This window comes from Paralichthys olivaceus, chromosome 13 (assembly GCF_024713975.1).
Source record: "Paralichthys olivaceus isolate ysfri-2021 chromosome 13, ASM2471397v2, whole genome shotgun sequence".
Taxonomy (NCBI): Eukaryota; Metazoa; Chordata; class Actinopteri; order Pleuronectiformes; family Paralichthyidae; genus Paralichthys; species Paralichthys olivaceus.
In genome coordinates this window covers 6,173,992-6,195,470 of record NC_091105.1, presented here as the reverse complement: position 1 = coordinate 6,195,470, position 21,479 = coordinate 6,173,992, and the positions used below count along the sequence as shown (strand labels likewise).

At 43.1% G+C, this 21,479-nt stretch overlaps 1 protein-coding gene across 2 annotated transcripts; it reads left to right on the top strand.

Annotated features, from left to right (window-relative positions):
• The first annotated feature begins 1,072 nt into the window (after window positions 1-1,072).
• On the top strand, window positions 1,073-18,723 carry stk40 (serine/threonine kinase 40). 2 transcript variants are annotated; one of them, XM_020093299.2, is made up of 11 exons: window positions 1,073-1,345; window positions 4,696-4,822; window positions 5,309-5,394; window positions 6,003-6,146; window positions 7,188-7,412; window positions 8,276-8,328; window positions 11,829-11,944; window positions 13,617-13,761; window positions 14,521-14,640; window positions 14,820-14,904; window positions 15,116-18,723. In XM_020093299.2, exons 2-11 carry the CDS (start codon window positions 4,705-4,707, stop codon window positions 15,332-15,334), a joined length of 1,311 nt encoding a protein of 436 aa, XP_019948858.1. In that variant the 5' UTR covers window positions 1,073-1,345; window positions 4,696-4,704; the 3' UTR covers window positions 15,335-18,723. The 2 variants fall into 2 exon arrangements, with proteins under 2 accessions (XP_019948858.1, XP_069393368.1); XM_069537267.1 differs by lacking the exon at window positions 1,073-1,345 and adding an exon at window positions 4,509-4,538.
• Window positions 18,724-21,479: the final 2,756 nt, after the last annotated feature.

Here is a 21,479-nt window from a genome sequence, read left to right as displayed (position 1 = left end):
TAAATGATATTATCAGGTTCAATTCATTTGACTTTCTCAAAGGATTTTTGCCACAGAGCAATACATTTATAAAATATAAATAAAGGAGAAAAGAACTTAAACTTAAAATAAATTCCAGAGAGTGAATCCTGATTGAACTCAGTGATACATGGTTTCACAGAATCATATTGATCACCTGAATATAAAAATGACTTCAGTAGATCCTTGTATGAACTAAAGTTTTGTCAGTCAGCACTCTATATGTGCACAGAAATAGTCAGACACGTGGCAGGTGAATGTCATGGTTTCCATTAATAGAAATGACTTCACTTTGGTTGATATGGACAGCACCTCCATTTGAAATTTAATGAAGACTATTCAAGGACTAATTCAATTTGCAGAAGACGCCCCAAACTCGTGAAACAGTTTACCACTCCACCTAAGCTCTCTCTCGCAAGCTTCAAATCATTGTTTAAAAACACATCTCTTCTCTATGGCATTCTTTTCGAGTTGAGAACATTTTTATCCCTGCAGATTTTATTCTATTTTATTTTATTTTTATCACTGGTATTTTGATGTATTGCGTGTTGCTGTTTTCTTGTTGTACCTTTTACTTTGTGGAGCACTTTGTTCAACCAAGTTGTTTTAAATGTGCTATATAAGTGAAATTGACATTAAATAAATAGTCAATAAATAATGAGACATTTTTGGTTTTCTTCGGTCTGGATGTATTGTTATAAAAACATTGCTGTATAAATATGTTTGTGTTCGATGTTGTCTGAACTCAGGACATATTAGATAGTTCAAATTAGTTCGTTTGCATCTTCATACTAAATGTAAAAAGTTGTGTTCTTTCCTTATTATTATTATTTCTTAGTTCGGATTATTTCATGTACATGACACAATGAATAATAAATGATCTATGATATCATATATATATATGTCCGAGCAACAATAAACTCAATGTTCATGTGTTTCCCCGCACAAACAACCATGACGTCATGTTTCATTTCACAACTTTTATTTCTCAAACAATTTCATCATCAGCGCTCAAGCGAGAGAGAAAAAAAACACCCACACGCGTGTTGTCATTGGTCGGTGGCTGCTGTCAATCACAGCCGCGTGTGCGTCACTTCCGTTGTCAGGTGGCGCTGTCGCTGTGGAAAGATGCGCTCAGCGAGCAGCGGAGGCTCTTTATCCCCGACTGCTCACTTCGGTCCCACAGGCTGAGCGAACCCGCGACCAACCCTGCGTGGCCTCCGCCGTGTCCGAGAGAACGTCCGCACCTCCCCCCCGCAGCGTTACCCGAGAAATGTCCACGATATAAGGAGGCGAGGCAGACTTTACCCGGCGGTTTCGGCTCGAGGTAAGCGCGGCGGCCGCTGCGTCGCTACCTAGCTGCGGCTCCGCTAACCAGCTGTAACGTCCCCCCACTCGGTTTAAATGGCCTCCCGGCTGCTCCGTAGCCTCCAGCCTCGGCGTCACTCTCTCTTTTGCCGGGCAGCCGCATTCAAACCTCCCTGCAACACGGGACCACACGCCAACGTAGCATTAAGCTAGCTAACGGCTGCGCGGTGGAGTTTGCCCCGAGAGAACCACTCGTTGTTGTGCCGTGTGTCCCTTTGTGTGGCCGGTGCTCCTGGAGGCTACAGCCGCGGCTCCGGCAGAGGGATTCGCCCGGTATAAGTTTGTATCTGCACCCGAGCTGAGTTGTGCTACGTTAACGTACAAGTTGAGTAAACACCAACGCGTACGTTTGCGTTTGTTTATTTAAATACCCCCCCTCGGCTGTCCACATTAGCGCACGGTGTGTACAGAGACAGTTTCAGTCTAACGTCTCGGACCATCGAGTAGTAATCGCTGTGGGGGGGGGGAACCCATTAGCACCTGGCTACACGAGTTATTAGCTGCTAGTTGAGTGTTTTGTCTTTTCTTTGCACGAGTTTAAAGCCGTAACGTCAGCGGGGTTGACTCCACGACTCGTCTCGCCGCTGAGCGGTGTCCGGAGCCCGTGGTCGCAAAATGGCACCAAACAGTGTGTGACCGACTGAGTGCGACCGACTGAGTGCATTCGTGATTATTTTTCGTCAAGTGGTTTCGGAGGTGACCTTGTGTCCGCAGTTGTTTGCGGCCAAGGGCGTTTTAACTTCGCTAATGTGACGAGCAGCTGCAGTCGGAGGCAGCACGATGCGTCTGCACATGATTGATTGACGTTTCAGACAAGCAGCGTGACTGAAGCGTGTGTGACCTTCCAGTTGCTTCACCGCTGTCTTGACTTTTGTTCCAGATTTATCTGTGCATCTGAATCTCACTGCTCTTCTCCTGCAGTCCACTGATAAGTTAACCAGCTGCTCAGTGTGCTTTTGCATTTTGTTTTTTTGTCCCTCTTGATACTACCTTGATTTTTTTTTTGCAATTGTGTTGTTCTTGCAGAGCCAGACAAGTGGCCCGGAGTCTGGGTGGGTGGATCTTGAGACACCTACGTGGTTGTTTTGTTCTGATACTATTTCAGGAGCCCACATTTCCCGTGGGCACCAGCAGTGTGTCTCTCCTCCTTTTGTGTGATATGATTCAGAGGCTGTATCTGTTCTTGTCCTCCCTCCGGTACAGTCAGAGGCAGTTACAGGCAGACTTGCTTGCCAGATCACTGGCTGTGCAGAGAGGCACAGCGGTGTGAGAGAAGGATAGCTGAGTGCTGTCATTGCGCTGATGTCATTTAGGTCAGTGTGCATTAGTTGGCTGCATTGACCTTTGCTTTTGAGATGTGTCGGGGGTTGGCTCCACAGCACTACAGCTGGTGTTTAGTAGGTAAATGAGTAGCCTTGGGTCCAGTTTCTGTCCATGAGTCAGTTTTGTGTTTTTAAGTCCAAGGTGCATGGATCAGTGTGCGTTTTTAAACTTTGACTGTGTTCCTGTATGAGGAAAGACAGGAAATGCAAATACAATCATGCATAACCTTTTTAGAAAAACAGGAAATAGACACAAATTGAATATCTGTTTGTTTTGTTTTTAGCTTTGTCTGATTATTTTACTAGTTCACAAAGATTAAAAACATTTATCTGGCAGCAGTGGAGGCAGCATGTTGATTTTGCATGCCCCTTTGGCTGTTGGATGAAAACAAAAAGTTGAAACAATTTCCTGCCCAGCAGCCCCATGAATCACAGATTATCCATCGCTCCGCGTGCTCTAGAGTAAGATGCTCTCTTACTATTGGCAGCGTGACTTAGTGTCACTCTGGCTTGTGTCGTAAATGCTCTCAGAAAACCTCAGCTCATCAGACTCAGTGGGTGATGACTAGCAGAGATGGAGACAGATGGGCGAGAGACATGATGATGACACTGTCTGCTGTCTGGGATCACAAAAAGCCTCATGGAAGTGAGAATTCATATCAGCCCATACTGGCTGCCAACTGTCCTGCCTCCGCTCTGCCCAAAAACGCCAACTGGCGAGTGGTGCATGATTAGTTTTGAAACAGAAACATGGTTTCATTTATTTGACCATTTATTTTCTCTAGTTTGTTTCATTTTGCAAGACAACTTCCACATTCTCACATTTCTTGGTATCCACCAGCTCTATCATTGTCTAGTTTGCAGTTTATGAGGTGACGGAATCACCCCTCTGTTGTAATTTCCTCAAATATGCACACCACGGCTGTCAGTCAGTGACATTTTTACTGCAGTTATGCTACTTTGCGTTTCCTTGAAATGGTTAATGTATTTACTTTTTCCTCATTTGACATGGTGCACATGTCAGAGGCTTGCAGGGCACACTTCACAATCTTATCAGCGTCATCACCTGGACATGTAAGCATATCTGTCCAATGGAAACTCAGGATGACAGCAGGGTGAATCATCCCTCTTGGTTCAAGGCACCACTTCCCTGTTACGAGAAACAAATGAGGTTTCATCACATCGGAACTCAGTATCAGTAAACAAGGCATACCTCTTGCACTCTGAATTCTGGGAGGTAGATCTGCTGTGGCTGTTAAAGTAGTTTGTGTAATGAAGATGTGTCACACTGTGTCACTGGTTCTTCTGGCATGCAAATTTAGTTCCTTACCATAGTGTAAGGGCTTGGCTTTCTTTTTTATTCCAGCCTTGTTCGAACACGCTTGTCCTTTCAGAGGAAGGTCTGCACAGATAAGCCGGCTGTACAGATTTTGAGATAAAATGTGCAGATTAAGAGCGGAAGGATTTTCTCAATCCGTGTCCACTGTAGCCGAAAAAGCTAAAGATGGACATGTGGTTCAGAGCCCCTGTTTAAAGATTTTTTTCTTGTTTGTGGAATGCATTAACATGAAAATGTTTTCAGTTTAAATTGCAGATTGAGGCACATTCACATTTGTGTTGTTGAGAGATTGAATCTGAGGTGTCACCTTTGACACCAGCAACCATCACTCTGAATGGAGCTGTAATGGCCTCGCATTCACAGTGAGGTGTTGGTAAATGTGTGGGAGGGATATTTAAAATAGTCTGGGAGGAGCTGCCCTAAATTTCCCTTCTTTCACTTCTGTTCTCTAATCGGTGTGCTCTCTGCCGGCCTGCAGGATTAATGCAAAAGTACTGGGTGACGCCTTTATTTTTATGTATTTTTTACAGATTACCATGTTTTTTAGTCATCACCTGAACATTTGTGTCAATGCATTCCTATGTATGAGCTTACCCTTTAACGTGACTATGTTTATCCCGTGTACTAATGTGATTTACTCTCCTGCAGAGCGCCAGTATGTCCAAGCGACGCTTGTCGGAGAGGGGGGCTGGAGAGACCTCAGGCAGGGCCAGCAAGCTGCAATGTCCTGGAATATCCGGCAATAACGCCAAGAGAGCCGGACCCTTCATCCTCGGTAAGGAAGCTACTAGTGTTTGCTTGAACCTCAAATGTGTGGAAATACTAGCTTGTGTGGTTGAGGTTGTGTTTTTTATGAATGTGTAGACCTCAGTGTTTGTGCAGGAAATCTGTAGATAGGTATTTATATGTGTGCATGAATTTGAGAGTGTTGGGGGGTGTCTCTGTGTGTATGCACGCCTGAGACAAGAATGCCAAGAATTTTGCTGATCCCCATGACATCGACCAGAAAGGTCTGAGTCTGTGCTGGAGCAGGGTTATTTCCTCTCTCTGGAAATTTCTCTCTCATACTCTCATGTCGTTTGCATTTTCTACTACACGACTCCTTCACTATTTGCAATGCAGAGTGCCAAAGAAAACATTGCACTAAAGGTGTTAATGGGAACATGCACACGAAGCCTTTAATGAGTTGCAGTGAGACAGACACTATGGCATGTAGCCTTGCCTTTTGGTCATGCAGCTGTTCCTTTTCTTGTCCTTGCAGGGCCTCGCCTGGGCAACTCACCAGTGCCTAGCATAGTGCAGTGTCTGGCCAGAAAGGACGGCACCGATGACTTCTATCAGCTCAAAGTAAGTCTGACTGGGTTTTGGGGTTTGCAATTTTTTCTTTCTCTCACAAACATTTAGCACGTGTTTAAATACAATCATATCATACACATGATGTTCCAGTAGACATCTGAACCTTTGACCCTCTTGGTGGTGTTCACTTTATAGCCCCCTGTCTCAGTCTCATGCAAACAACAAAACCTCAGCCAGGCAATGTGTTTACAGGGGCTATCCAGTGTGTGTGGAAAAGGAGGGGGGGGGGGCAAGGAAGGGAGGAAGGTAGTGCCCCACCTGGAATGTCAACTTTTAACCCCCACGACCATGTAGAGAGTCAGTTTGTGACCCTCCCCTCACACCCGTGACTGCAGCGCCTCAGTGTCTGCTGCACAGCTTGTTTACTTCGCATTGGTATATGAGCCCCTATCTTAAAGCTGCACTCCACTGGTTGTAACTTCTTGCTAAATGCTAAGCAGATGTAACTTCTAGTCATGTCTCCAGTCATTAAAAGGTTTATTGTCAGGGACCTGAAGATAAGCTACATGAAATGTTCAGATCCCTCTTTCCACCGACTGATCCTGTATGAGCTTTTGTTTCGCAACCTCTTAAGTTTTGCACTCTTCCCGTTACGGCAGATCCTGACGCTGGAGGAGCGAGTGGATTCTGCAGGGGAGACTCAGGAGGAGAGGCAGGGGAAGATGCTGCTGCACACAGAGTACTCGCTGCTGTCTCTACTGCACAACCAGGATGGGGTTGTCCACCACCACGGCCTCTTCCAGGTAACGATTAAAATTGACATGTTTAGTGTAGTTTCAGTCAAATAATTAAAACATGGCCAAAAAATACTTTCATTTATTACATAAAATATTACTCAGCACCGTGGGCGAGCTTTCTGTATAATTCTGATAAATACACCAGTATCACCATGGAGAAGGATGCTATTTTCTATTCAGTTTATAATATGGTGTCACCCTTTTAAGAACAAGTAATAGTGTGCTCTTACCAGCTCAGTAATGGCGCTAAAGGTTACCTCGTCATTAGTCCAACCAGTTGCTTTTATTTTCGTTATCAGACTTTTTCAATATGGAAGTGGGAGTACCATTAGTAGCCATATTTATCAGCAGCTGTTTTCTCTTCACAGCGCTATCCATTCACAGTGAGCCTCTCCCCCCTCACCTGTCTTCCAGTCTGTCTCTCCTCTTACTTTGTTATTGTTCCATCCACCTTCTCCCACTCTTTCTGTTTTCCTTCTTTGTCTCTCTCTCATTCACATCTTGTCTGTCTCACTCTGCCAGTGTTCTCAAAATAGCTGCATCCATTCATTCTAATTCATTTAGGCCTTCAAATATTGATCGTGTTATTATAGTGCATCTTCTCTGTGAGAGAACAAGTTAATAATGTGCGCTTTCAGAGGTGCTGACTGCTTCTAAAAAAAAAAAACAACTGACAACCTGATACAGAAATCAATAAGAAGTGGTGACTCTGATAAGACTGGAGTGAGTAGAAGAGGAATGACCTTTGCTGTTCACTCTCCACCACCCAGCTTCACCATCCACTGTGGAGGAGTAGATGCATCTTATTCCCTCTGGCTACATGCAGTCTGTCGATTGAGACCCTCTGCTTGAATCTATGTCCTTTTAAGCTGAATGAATCAGCTTGATCATTATAATACAGGAAACCATTCAGTTGGATGCATTCATGTAAGCCTCACTTTACATTGATTGGACACACACAGGAAAGTGCTTCTGGAATAGAGAAAAAGGAGAGTGGTCCTGAACTGAAGATCGTTTCTCACATTCTTCTTCGTTGTTGTTACGCAGGATCGAGCCTACGAAATAGTGGAGGACATGGAGGCAAACAAAGTGCGCAAGATGAAGAAGCGGATCTGCCTCGTGCTGGACTGCCTATGTGCACATGACTTCAGCGACAAAACAGCAGATCTAATAAACCTCCAGCATTACGTCATTAAGGAGAAGCGTCTGAGCGAGCGTGAGGCCATCGTTATCTTCTACGATGTGGTGCGTGTGGTGGAGGCTCTTCATAAGGTGAGTTAAGGGCCCTGTTCAGACTTTAACCCCATTCTGAGAGAGCCAATCATGAGTGGACAGAGCTAAGTTCTTCTGTTCACACCTGTCATTACAATGTGCTTCCTGTGACCAGTTGTGATCAGATCTCTCTTCCCTGCTCTATATGCAAATAATCATGTACATCATTGTTGAATGCTCAGACCAAATTATGTTGTCTTTGCCCAGTCTGCACTGACGGATATGTCCGTGTGTTTATGTCGACGTGAGATGCAGCAAGCCGAGTCAGGAAGGGTGAATTGGTTGCCTGTATATATCTACAGTTGAATAAGATTTAACAGTTATGTGTGATCGGTGTTGATATTGTAGTCCTATCAATGTATTTATTGGGAAACTGTAGCGGTACAGAGGACGTTAGCCGAGTAGGCGTTCCTTCATATGTTGCCCAGGATGCATTTGCATTCACAGAGCTAAAAGATGATAAACACGTGTGTCCCAGACCACTCCTGAATGTAGTCAGAGTGATCGAATCTCAGGATGCATTTGGGTGCTGTCGACTTTTGATCAGACTACTCAGGATGGAAGTTCATACCAAGTGAGAACAGGGTTAGTGTTATGTAATCTATTGCAAGATTGCAATATTCACAAATGCTTACTTTTCCGTTTTCCTCAATGAAGAAAACTTGGATACTACTGCAATGTTTTTGTCAATTGTAGAAGAAATGGCTTTGTTATTGTTTACTAATTTGACATCCTTTCGGGTTACTCATTTCCCATGTTCTTGTGCCACTCCTGGAAACAAACTGATTGTATTTTTTATGCTGATGATTCACTAGGAAAGATATGACCAAACATTTTTTTCTTCTCTCTTTCCTCCATGGCAGAAAAACATTGTGCACAGAGACCTCAAGCTGGGAAACATGGTGCTGAACAAACGGTAAGATGAAACATTCACTCATCCATCCTTGTCAATCAGTTAGCTGCCTTAAATCCTCCCTCGTTTTAGGGGGTCATGTCATTTAAGCCTGCCAGAGTCGTTCTGTTTTTGCTCACGTGTCAGAGACCTCAGCAGGCCCCAGCAGCCTGTATCCAGTGTGCATTTGACTTTAAACCCAAGCAGGGGTCACATTCTCAGACCAGGAGTGAGATCAGTCACAGGAACCTAAAGCCTGATTCTCGTTGCCTGACTCTGGGTTCTTGCCTGTGTGTGTGTTGAGTAAAGGCTGATGAGTCATTCCCCACGGCTGGATTGTTGGATTGTTAGGTGAACTGAACGGCAAAAGAGAGCAGAGAATATGCCACTGCTTTGTTCTCGGTGGGAAAGTGTTTGGGGTCTGGAGGGGGCGTGATCAGTGTTGCAAAGCATTCAGAACCCTGTTGAGTGCACCTCAGGTCACCGAGTGCTGCAGTTCAGGTTGGCCTAGCAGAAAAGGGAAAGCTACTCGTCTGTAAAGCTCTGTCTAAACACTCTATGTGTATGTGAGTGTATGATTGAGAGAGACACTCTATCTCACAGTGAGAGTGCTGCTATTTTTGCAAAGTTTTGCTCTTTAATAGAAATGTTTCAAGTTTAGAGAAATATTTCGCATTGATTCCACGAAATATTGTCTAGCAACAACTTCTCAAATATTCTTGGAGACGCTGATAATCATCCCACCAGTCTTTTCATTTGGATGACTAACACCGATACAAACTCTCTGCACCTACACACACCTTCTCATCAAAACATATCCAGTGCTTGCATCACACGCACGTGTTGTCCCGCAGACTATTCCCTGACTTCTCATATATAATCTGCATGTCTGAGTGGGCGCTTTGAGAAGTCACGTACCTGACTTATCTTTTTACCACACACACACACACACTCACTCTCACACACACTCACTCTCACACACACTCACTCTCACACACACACACTCTCACACACACACACACTCTCTGCGTCTCAGGCACCCGGTGCCCCCACCACCACCACCACCACCTGCAGCAATAGTGGTGGTGGTGATGAAACAGGAGAGTGTTTTGGCCAGGAGGGCGGTGGGGAGAGCAGCAGACAGGCAGAACACTCCGTCCCAGCTGGAGACAAAGGAGAGGCCTGCCAAGGGCCCCATAGCTCAGAGCTGACTCACCCCACAATGTACGTCACGCACATACATACACATGCACACTGCACACACACTCAGTCATCATTTATTTACCATCTATCCTGCTTTTTCTCATATTTTCTTTTACACCCCAAATCCCTTTCCTGCCTCTGTCTTTGTTTTGCAACCTTTGTCATATCCCCCTTTTTCATATCCTCTTTCACTTTTCCCTCCTCCTTTATGCATCATACTGTGCTTTCTTTGCACATTTCCTCTGTCACTCCACCCTGTATGTGCATGAATGTACAGTTGCTGTGGGAAGAGGCAAGACCAATCCCAAAGTCCCACTTCCATGCTGCTCGTCATAATTCTGCACCGATGCCAGCAACGTCAGCGTTTAATGTAAGAATAATGCGATTTCCGCCTGCAGAGCCAGCTCTTGTGAAACCATGAGGTCATAAATCAATCTTTAGGGTCTTTGACAGTGAATATCGAAGCTGTATCAAACACCTACATTTTGAATGAATGAATGAATTCGGTTCTTGAAATATATTGGTATTAGACAAGCAGCAGTCATGATACAGTAATACTGTACATACATTTAGAAATGAGTATGGAAATAATGTGCTTGGGTTTTGGTGAATTCCTCTCAATCATCATTTCCTAACAGTTCTGAGAAATGAAGTGTTCCTGTCTCTGTAGAAGTTGCCCCGCGTTTAACCTCCTTTCTCGTCAGCTGGTGTACTTTCAGCAAAATGGTTTTGGGGAGGGAGGAGAAGTCACCAGGGCATTGGGTTTCTGGTTTCCTGACTTACCCGGGGGTCACATGACCAGGAAGCAGAGATGGTGTGGTCTCTCTTCAATCCCCACGGGACCCTTCCCTCACGAGGCAAACATGCAATTTCATTTACCCAATCTCCGGTGCAAGAATAGAAACCTGCGTCGTGATGCATGCAGACAAAAGGACAGACTCCTTCATAAAGGAAGCTTTTATGTTGAGGGTCCTTGAAGCATCACACTCTGTTCTTCTTGCAGATTACAAGGCCACTATGTGGTTATCGAGGCTTGGATTTTGAAGGCTGTCGAAGCAGCTGAATCACATAAGTAGCTGGAAATTAAATGGACTGAATGTTCGAACGGAAGATTGAGATTGAAGTATTTAGCTGGAAATGCTGCTGTGAGTGTTTGACAGGAATTGGCTCCAGATGCTGTAATGGGAGCTGTGAGTGTGATGGAGCAGGGTGTGAAAGTGAGAGAGAATAAGGGAAGCTCTTGACCTCAGACTTTTAGAAAGCGGATGTGGGGGCAAAGCGTGATCTAGAGAGGACTATGGCACTAGACTGCGGCTGATTTTTGTGTGCGCTCATGTGCTTCTGAGTGCATTTTCACGTGTTCATGCTGTTGAAGTCGCGAGTTTGTGTACATATTTTAAATCTTTCGTAAGCTTTATATATTCGTTTGCCAGCCCATCGCCATGCAGGCAGGCTGAGTCATCCAGACAATTATCCAAAGCCACAGGTTGACTCATATGTTTGTCAAAGTGCAGCTTTTTTTTTTAAATTTCCTTTCTCTGTTCAAAGAACGGCTAGATACCGAACAGGCCCCAGTCTCGTCGCTGGGCTTTAACAGTGTTAGGTTTCACTCTGCCACAAGCGAAATATATTTACCTTGATGACTCAGAGAAAAATCTTTTTTGTTTCCACAGAAACCAAATTAATCAAACATCGCTGGTAGCAGCATCAAATCCTCTCAGACTTTGAAGTGCCAGTGTGTCCAGACTGGTCTTGTTCTCAAAATGTCTCTGGGCAGATGTAGATTGATATCTGCTAAAGCCATTAATGTTTGTGATTAAGAACAAAACAAAAACAAAAATCTTTAGGGAGAACCTTAGAGCTTATAGTGATTTTATTTCTTTCAGTATATGTTGCAAGTGTTATGTCGATGGCAAAACATCCTGAAGGTATAAAGAGTCAGAACGTGGGATGAAGACTATTTTGTTGAATCAAACAAATTATTGAAAGTAAAACATAAGCACTTGGGAAAATGATTCTGTCAATAAGACTGGGTATGCATATGCTGTTTTGCGTGTGGCAGTCATGAGATGTTGATGTATTTTCAAGGCCAAGTCAACCATTTGATTATTAAAAAAAAACAAAAAAAACATTGCACGCTAACAAGTTCTTCCTGTCTTTATCTGCATGTTTACGTCATGCTCAGGGCTGAGTGCAGTGTTTTACATTTTAATATTAATGGTTTAATCAAGTTAAATAAAGAACTCTGAGGGGTATGTTCAGTAGTCATGAGGAAATACTTGGTTCATTATTTGATTCTGGTTTTTATATGTGCTTTACAGGACTCACAGAATCACTATTACCAACTTCTGCCTGGGAAAACACCTGGTGAGCGAGGACGACCTTCTCAAAGACCAGAGAGGAAGTCCAGCCTACATTAGCCCTGATGTATTAAGTGGTATGTTTAAAAGTAATATTGTGCATGCATGTTCCTTTTTGAGGTGAAATATACATCAAACAAGTTTCCTTTTGACCGTCAGAGTAATGTTGTGTAATGTTTCACTTTGACATTCAGCCATGAGGGTCATATTCAAAAGCTGACAGTCCAATAGTCACACCTTGTTTTTTCAACAATTTAGCAACTGTGCTCTGGTGTGAAAAGCTTCCCCATTGCCTTAGGCCCTATTCATACTTGGCATCAACACGGTTCTTGGTTGATCCATCACAAGGGACATTCCCAAATATGTAACTTCAGAATTGGTTAAAAAGTGTCGCCACATGCATGACAACTTGCGAATGGATCTAACTTCCCTGCTCAGTATGCACATAAACATAAAAAATAATTTCTGTTTGCAAAGACCAAATCCAGTGTTGTTTCCAACCAGCCGGAGGAAGCACTGCACTTCCCGTGCCTTGTCCTCTTGAAGTTATTAGAAGAAATCAAAAATATTTGCAAAGAGACAGTTTCTTGGTGTGTTTCAGGTAAATTAAAACATTTGACACACTTGTATCTGTGAGAGCATTGTGCTTTCCCGTTACGCAGACATCATCAGTTGACTAGGTCCAGTTCATAAAATAAATGTGGATATAGGCGCACAGCATATCTGAATGTGGATTGAGTGATAAGATCTCATTGCATCCTCAATGCATTTCAAGTGCATTTGTGAAGGGCATTTACTGCAAATGAAACACAAGTCAGTGTTGTGTTGATTTGTTTGTTTGTTTTTCCAGTTATTTGTTAACAATTGAGAGGTCATGTTGCAATCACGGACAGACAAAGCTTGAAATATTTTTTTCTCCCTTCAGACGGTCAGAGTTGTTGCATTTTCTCACAGTATGTGTCAAAAAAAAAAAAAAGGCGACATCCTTTCTTCTTCTTGTTTTCAGTTCCACATTGATCATTTGTCTGACTGAACACCGGTCAAGTTGATGCTGGAGCATGCACTTCCATGGTTGACCCCAGAATAATCAATTTAATTACTGATTTCTGGAGGACAATCCTGGAGACAAATTATTTTAAACAAAAATTGTTCACCTCCAGCCACTCAAACTGCAGATAAAACCAGGGCGTGTATATCAGCATAACGTGACAGGCTCACAATTAAACAGAGCTTCGGTGACTCATGCTCTGATGACTCACTGGAGGGAAACTACTCCCATCTACCCCCCTCCCATCCCTTGTGTGTGTGTGTGTGTGTGTGTGTGTGTGTGTGTGTGTGTGCGTGTTTGTGTGTGTGTGTGTCAGGCTGTAACATAATTGCCTGCTGTTGCTGCCGCCTGCTTGACTGTAATAACACTGCCTATGGTCATGCACAGCCATGATGCTCCACCCTCACCAGCTTCATGGCTGATTTACTGTCTTATTGTTGATCATGAAAACAGCTCTTCCAGCAGCGTGCTGTATATTTCCAGGAAATGCACCCGATCTGCAGTCAATGCTCGTGTTTGTTTGCTCATCTCGTTAATCATTAGACATGGTGACTTGACAGGAATTGAACTTGTCAAAGTGTTGATCACCCCCAATGAATCACACAGGGCAAAAAAAAGTGTTGATTTTAATCTCTATTGCTCATCTGTATTTTGAACTACATATCTCATGTATCCTTATCCTGTTGCTCTCCTGTCTCCAGGTCGACCATACCGTGGGAAACCCAGTGACATGTGGGCTCTCGGTGTGGTTCTCTTTACCATGCTGTATGGCCAGTTCCCTTTCTATGACAGCATACCTCAAGAGCTTTTCCGCAAGATCAAGGCTGCAGAGTACTCCATCCCAGAGTGAGTAATATTTCAGTGCCATTGCCCAACGGTGTATTAGTACTGAGCTGTTTGTCATAACTAAAATGTAATTTCAATTGTAAACGATGAGAACAACCTTCTTAATTATATATTTGTTATGTAATATTTATCAAAAACATTTTCCTCACCATACAATATAAAACTCCTCCCAAACCATCCCTCCGACCTCTAGTCTGTCTGTAACCAAGGCAACCAGGAGTCTTCTGACTCGGTTGGGATAAAAACATCTTCTGTGCCAGGGTGAAGGGTGTAACCTCTGTGGCCGTCACTTGGACTTGAGGACAGAGTGGTACAGGGTGACCTTTCAAGGAATGCAAGAGTGTAAATGACACAACCTGAAACATACGGTGAAACCAATAACAACTATATACATACAGTGATACTGGTGATCTGTATGGGCTGTACCTCACCTCTCGGTCAATGTCAGCTGCCAATGGCCCCCAAAGCACCGTTTAACATTTATTCCTTGATATTTGTGCAACACAGAATAACATGAAGTGTAACTGTGGTTGTACTGCGAGTTTGCTGGATCTCCACAGATTTTCAATTGAAATGAAACCCACCAAAACAGGTTATATAGACGTTCATTAAAATGTTTAAAAAAAAAAAAACCTTGAAAGAAAAAATATCTGCTGCGAAATCAGCACATTGTCATATTCCATTTGGACCTCAACCAGTGGTAGTATATAACTATATGTAGTTCTAACTAGTAAATCTGTCCGTCCTCTGTCCTCACAGGGATGGTCGCGTGTCAGAGAACACAGTGTGCCTGATCCGAAAGCTGCTGGTGCTGGACCCTCAGCAGAGGCTGACTGCAGGAGAGGTGCTGGAGTCGCTCAGTGCCATCATCGCCTCGTGGTAATTGCTCCCCCTGCTGGCTCCTCGAGAAAAATAATGTCATGATTGTCGAAGCACTTAGAAATAATTGCAATGAATTACTTTGAAATCTCTAAGAATAATTGTAATTATTTATTTCTAATTGTCTTTGTGCTTTAATTTTGTTGTTCCTCATCCTTGTTGTGTTTTTCTAATGACAGGCAATCTGTATCATCACTGAGTGGCCCTCTGCAGGTAGTGCCGGATATTGATGACCAGATCAATCACCCAGAGCATCTGCAAGAGGCGAGTTATTACAGAAAGGTCATAATGTAAAACCTTTTGGATAAGTCCATTGTTTAGATGGAGAGATTTATGGAGAATTGTCACTTGAGAATAGCCTCATGTAATTATGGCAGTTGGATGTATTTCTTATCGTTTACATTTGGAGATTATGTTGATTTCATTCAGTCCAGCTGCTGCAGCACTTTGAATAGAATACATTTTCTTCCCTCAGGCCAAGGTGATAGAGGAGTCTTCACAGTATGAGTTTGAGAACTACATGCGCCAGCAGCTGCTGTTGGCTGAAGAGAAGAACACTATCCACGAGGCCAAGAGCTTTCTCACCAAGCGCCAGTTTGGCAGCATTCCACCTGTAAGGCGTCTGGGCCACGATGCACAACCTGTCAGCCCGCTAGATGCTGCCATCCTGGCACAACGTTTCCTCCGGAAATAGTCTCCAACCACCCATCCTAGCCGCTCTGGTCTCCCCAGGGAGTAAAGAGACCTGAGAAGTCCAGAGAGGGCAGAAGATGAAAAGCCCCAAAGCTGAACTCACATACATAGGCGCCTTGCCCGAACCAGGGTACAGACGGCCCAAATCGTATGTGGGCTTTGGGCAAGCTAGGTGGAGCAGTCATGAGGAGGGGACTCGAACAAACTCCCAAATCCAGAACTTTACTCCTCATGTCTGGATCCTCCAGTGAAACATGGTATGGCCGGGAGGAAGAGCTGAACCAAAGGTTCTTTGCCCTCAGGTGACCCACAGTCAGATCACACTGTGCAATAAACCTGATGGCACAGTCACACACGGGGAATAACACGAGGCTCGGCCCTGAGTGTTGAAGAGACTTTTTAATCCCATATCCCCCTCCCCTCTGAAATCCCCCGTACTGTAACACTTTACCTGTCAACTCTGGATCTCCTGAGCAATACAGGACCAGAATCATGTAGCAACCCTCTCTCTTCCCAGTGGTTAATGGTATTGCCTCAAGTAAGATCACCAGATCACAGCAGTCACCTCTCTATACCTCCATTCCACCCTCCTCCTCTCACTCCTTCCTCTCTCCTGTCCTCCTGTATGGAACATGATCCAGACTCCTCCCGTCTATAACTCTGACTTCAAATCAATCTACCTCTCTGTCTCTGTTCTCTGTTGGTAAACCATGCTCACTGTTCTGAGACAAGGGATTGTAACAATGGAGTCTTGATGCCGCCAGTGACATAAAGCATTAATGTTTTCTGTCAGAGTGACGACTCTCTGAAACCTTTTTTCAGTGGTCTCGAAAAATCTGAATAAGCTTTTTATCATATTTACCATAACGAGTAGCATTTTAATCCCCAGCCTTTGCTTTGAAGATACTGAATATCAAAGATACAAAGATCCTTTGGTATTCACAGAATGCATTGTCTCCTGCTTTTTGCTCACCCCTGTGGAAATCTATTTTTAGCATCTAGGCAGCTAGTGTGAGGTACCTGGAAGTCACAATGCCAAGGACTGAATGGGAAAAACTGTTGGATCCTCCCTGCCAAGGCATGTTAATGGTAACGCTTCCTCAGTGCCATTATAGTGAAGACAAGGCACTGTCATGTTTCTGTTGCCAAAAAAACAACACGTCTTAATATTACTCTTAGCCAAGGAACCTGGTACCCACAGCCTCATTCAGAATCAAATGGCTTCCAGGGATTGAACTTCCCTGTTTCTCTTCATCGAGACAAAATCTTGGGACAAGTGTTTTTCAGTATGAATGTGAACCGTCATTCTACGCTTCGATGTATCTGCAGTATCCATGAGTGTGTACGTGTTTGTGTTGTTTGTTTGTTTGTTTGTTTTTTTGGGCCAGGCGTAAAAAGAGTCTGCGGAGCTGTGGAGCTGTTAACCTCCGACGGCCTCAGACCCTTTAAGCTCTCCTCCAACCTTTTTGTTTTTCAGTTATCTGGCCTGCCCCAGTGGCGGACACTGTGAAAACCAGAGCAGGCTTCGCCAATACGGGACCTGACTCAAATGTTTTAGTGTTGATCATGAATGAAAAATGTCACATATCTATTGCCACTCTCACAGCCCTCTCTCTTGTACATTGCTCGTATTATCTCACTGTATAGGCTCTTTGAGAGACTAGCTGGTGGCTGGTAATAGATACTGTAATATTCCATAGAGAAAGGAGAATGCAAACTCCTCAGCATTTAAGTTTAGTTTCTGGGTCTTCTCTTTTATCAAAGTGTGTCTTCAAACCATGGTGAAGCTACTAACCAGTGACTGTTAGGCATCTGTTCACTGCAACTTGCCTTTTGCATATTGGTACTTGCTTCAGGCTCTTTAGATTTCTTCCTATTTATATTCAAACCAATTGCATGAATCTGGAATATTTTCATATGTTTTTCACATCTACTTATTTTCTTGTAATTTCATGTTGATTTATTTATTCACTAGTGTAGACAACCCCTCACCCACACAGCCTCTAAACCACTGGGGCTTGTTTCACAGACATTTGTCACAGTTTTCTTTTTGAATGAGAATATCTTGTGTCAGTGAAACAGGCCCCACATCTTCTTTATGAACTCACAGCTTTAAGAAGTGTTGTTAACGTCAGTTCTACTCTGACCATCTCATTTCGATTCTATTTTCCACATTCATGAACGAGTAGCATCCTTCTGTTTTCTTGTTTGGGTTCCTTAAATCATTTTCTTGCCATTTTTGCCACGACATCTGTGGTCGAATTAAGCTACACTAATAACGAGACTGACTTTTGCATAGTTCTATTTTTTACACAATACAGAAATACATTATCTTGATTCACGGGAGGGGGCTTTTCTTGTGTTGTTTATTTTTTTTTTCTCTATCATTACCCCCCTTACCCCTCTACACAAGGCTGCACTCTCTGGTCAGTATGTATATAATGTACCATCATGACTGCGCCGGTCATATTGTATGTAGTTCCACCCAGTGAGACACCAACTCTTTCAACACATGCTGATTGGCGTGCGTTATAGGCCACGTTGGCCATCGACCACCACATCTGGAGGCTAAAATAATACGTAAAGGGAGCGGTGCGCTCTCTCCCACCTCAATGTGAATTCTTTGGGTATACAGCAGTATTGTAGTAGTGTAGTTCATCAGGAAGGTGTTTCATAAACACTGTAGCCATCGCTGAATGCTAACATTAAGTGATCGTCCGTGGAAATGTCTTAAACCATCTTCCATGACGCCCAACTACAGAATAGTGACTAGAGGTTTGATAGACCCTCGATGTAGATGTTTTTATCTGCCCCCCCCCCCAAGTAATCAAGAAGTGTTTCACTTTATAGCTCGTGGATTGTACCACATTCAATGTTTGTTTTACGGAGTCACATTGGTAGAGTGCAATGTGGACTGAAAAGCATGGAAGTAGTGTGAGGTTAAACTGTAAAACATGTGACTGTTGCATGATTTTGAACTCGCAAGGTGTGCCAGAGCAACGGAGAGCGAAGCTGAGGATGATTTACTCATTTAGGTCCTGAAATTTAAATCCAGTGCAAGAATTATTTATTAAATCCCCCCCTAAGTAAACGATTAGTACAATTTTATCAGTTTTCAAAAACGTTTCTCTGATTCTAAAGTTAAGTGGTCAGTATATAACCAGTATATCACTGACCGTTTCAACTGGAAACTAGGATATGAGATGTGGTGTAGTTTGAACCCAGTGGGATAATGTGTTGTAAGCTGCTTGGTCGGACATGGGCATCTAGATACAGAAAACTGCGTAATTGTACAGATGAAAACACGTTTGTATAAAAAAAACATATTTTTCTACTTCATCAGATCTCTACATGCATGTCAGCAATAAACTTTGATATGGAAACATTCAACTTTGTCGTGTCTCGTATTCTCGTACCTCCCTTCAACACCACTAGGGGGAGCACTTTCTTAAAGAAATGGAGCTAGTGAGCAGCAGCAGCAGGACATTCAAAGGACAAAACGCTCAATGTTCTTCTTTGTCGACAATTTCTCTACCAGATGTGAACAATACAACCTACAGAACATGTGCAGCTGTGCCTCTGTGTCAGCCGAGTTCATTTTCACATGATTTGAGACCTCAGAGGGAGAAACCTGTTTTATTAAAACACAGAATATAGAATAATCAACCCTCTGTGCATCTTAACTGCTGCAGTCTGTGGTGAGTCGGGTTTTGGACCAGACCGAGGTAGACGAGCTCAAACAGGAAACCTCCTGCTGACTGACAGCATCGCAGGGTCCTGTGGTCTGTTTCCCCCCGACTCACTTCAGGGTTTTGAACACACACACACACTTGTGAGCATTAATTCCATCAGAGATCAAGACATGTCTGCCAACAAATACACAGATGCACATGGAAATCTCATTAAACAGAGGGTCGAACATTCAAACGCAGTGGATTCAATCTGTGATAATAGGATGTGCAAATGTTGCACCATGAAACTTTTTTTACTCCGCTGACAAACATGTTTCCCTTGGGAGCAGATTTCACCAGGATGATGTTCGTGCACAAATAGTGTCTCCCACTGAAGCAAATTGAATCTTTCACCTACGCTCTGTGGACAAATTAGAGGATCAGACCTATGACCTACTTCTGGACCCGTTTCAGACAATAAGTAGTTATACAAATGCTGCGGGTAACCTTTCCCACCCCTCTGAGTCTGGTCTGGGTCTCCTCTGGGTGATTACTCCCCCTCTCTCAGCGTGTTTAGGTAGGTGGAGAAGTCCAGTGATCTCAGGGGTCAAAGCTCCACAGATGCTTTTGTCCCCGTAAACTACAACCAGCTGGCCTTGAGGAGGAGGTCCGTCCTGCATCCATGTGGGTTTCAGACAGGGAATTGTTTAGGAATACGCAATGTTCTTGTGTGATTACCTTGGAGAGCATTACGTATTCACTTTACTGGACTAGAGGATTCATCCAGCTCAATGTGAATGACAACGCATTAACCAAAAATCCACATTTCCATATGTGTGTACACAGCAGCTGTGTCATAGCTCTGTGTGTGTGTGTTTACTTTACTGGTAGCCGAGTATTTAATTGTTCAAATGTATAATAATTGATAAAAGTGCACAGTTGCATTATATCTTCAGGTGTTTACGTCTGCGGAGTGTGTGAATGTGTCTCCAGCTGTGTCCGACGCGCTGAAGCTTTACGGCCTCTCCTGACAGGCACTTGAGCAAAACACACAAAACCAAATTTATGTTGTATTCGAACAAAAGCGAAGAACAAGACTATTTACGACATCGAGAAACAGATATAACAGTCGAGCCCACATGAATCACATGGTCCAGCCTTATATGGTTTGAACATCAGCTGCCATGCAGTTGCGTGGTTTGTGGCTGGTGTAATACTTTGGCCTCATCTAATCTGCTGTTTATATTCTTCTCAAAACAGATTTAAAGCAACACGATGTAACTTTTACTAAGCAACAGCGCCCTCTGCAGCCACACTTGGTGATTAATTCTGTGGTTTTCATTGAGTTGACCTGAAACACAATTAAACAGGGGATACTACCCACGATCCTCTGCAGGAGATCCTCTGACATTTTGATCATAGTAGAAATGGTTCATCCTCTGTAGGTTTCTATATTTCTTTGGTGCAAGTTTAACTTTTGGCCCGATGCAGATTCTATGGAAAAGGTTTGATTCAAGACAATGTTAAAACTAATATCCAGTATATCCTATTTAAAGTTTGTAAGTTTCCAGTTGATAACCTTTAGGACCCATAAAGCAGAGGAGAAGATGAGATCTGCAGCTTTATGATTTGTTTTAAGTTTGTTTTTGCTGGCGAGACGTCGTGGCCACAGAACAGAAGTGCATGGTCCCACATGAGGAGGGACGACATCTGCTAAAGGTTTTTCTTTCCTTATTTTAAGTGACTTTGTTTCAGTCTCCCTCCTCATATTTAAGTGTTGTTAAAACAGATGATAAAACAGATCTGAACGTCAAACGCAGTTATAAAGTTCCATCAGCCGCACACTGAGCAGTTATGACATTTAAATTGAATTAAGCGTCCAGATATCCGTTCTTGTTTTCATTTGTTTTGCAGCTCAGTAAATTGCTGACACATGCTGCCATGTTCTCGAAGTAACACTGTGTGACTTTAAAATCACTGCTCACGGTCTGATCTTAACATGACGCGTACACTTGAGACAATAAAACAGAACAAGGTGAAAGAACCAGTGGTCACGTGCTCACATTAAAGAGAAGCTGCCTCGTTCAGCAACAGACAGTGACTTTAGATGTGGCTGTAAATCTGGTGCCAGAGGAGACACTTTGTTGTGGCACCGTTCACATGTGTTCCCAACACAAATACAGAAATACACTCACGGAACTGACCACGTGTTTTACAAATCTTTTCTTTCTTGAACAATGAACAAGTGATTTGTCTTGGTATGTATATAGATAGATAGATAGATAGATAGATAGATAGATAGATAGATAGACAGATAGACAGATAGATAGATAGATAGACAAACAGATAGATAGAAATTTATTTATTTTATATTTATATAAAATCATAAAAATTTAAAAAAATGTGTCAAACTTTAAAGTGAAAAACAATCAACGTCATGAATCAACTTTGACTTACTTTATTATTTTTAATAAC

Coding starts and splice junctions, on each gene's coding strand:
- stk40 (XM_020093299.2), top strand. CDS start 4,705: ATGTCCAAGCGACGCTTGTCGGAGAGGGGGGCTGGAGAGACCTCAGGC. Junction 7,413..8,275: donor TGGTGGAGGCTCTTCATAAG/GTGAGTTAAGGG, acceptor CCTCCATGGCAG/AAAAACATTGTGCACAGAGA. Junction 14,641..14,819: donor AGTGCCATCATCGCCTCGTG/GTAATTGCTCCC, acceptor TTCTAATGACAG/GCAATCTGTATCATCACTGA.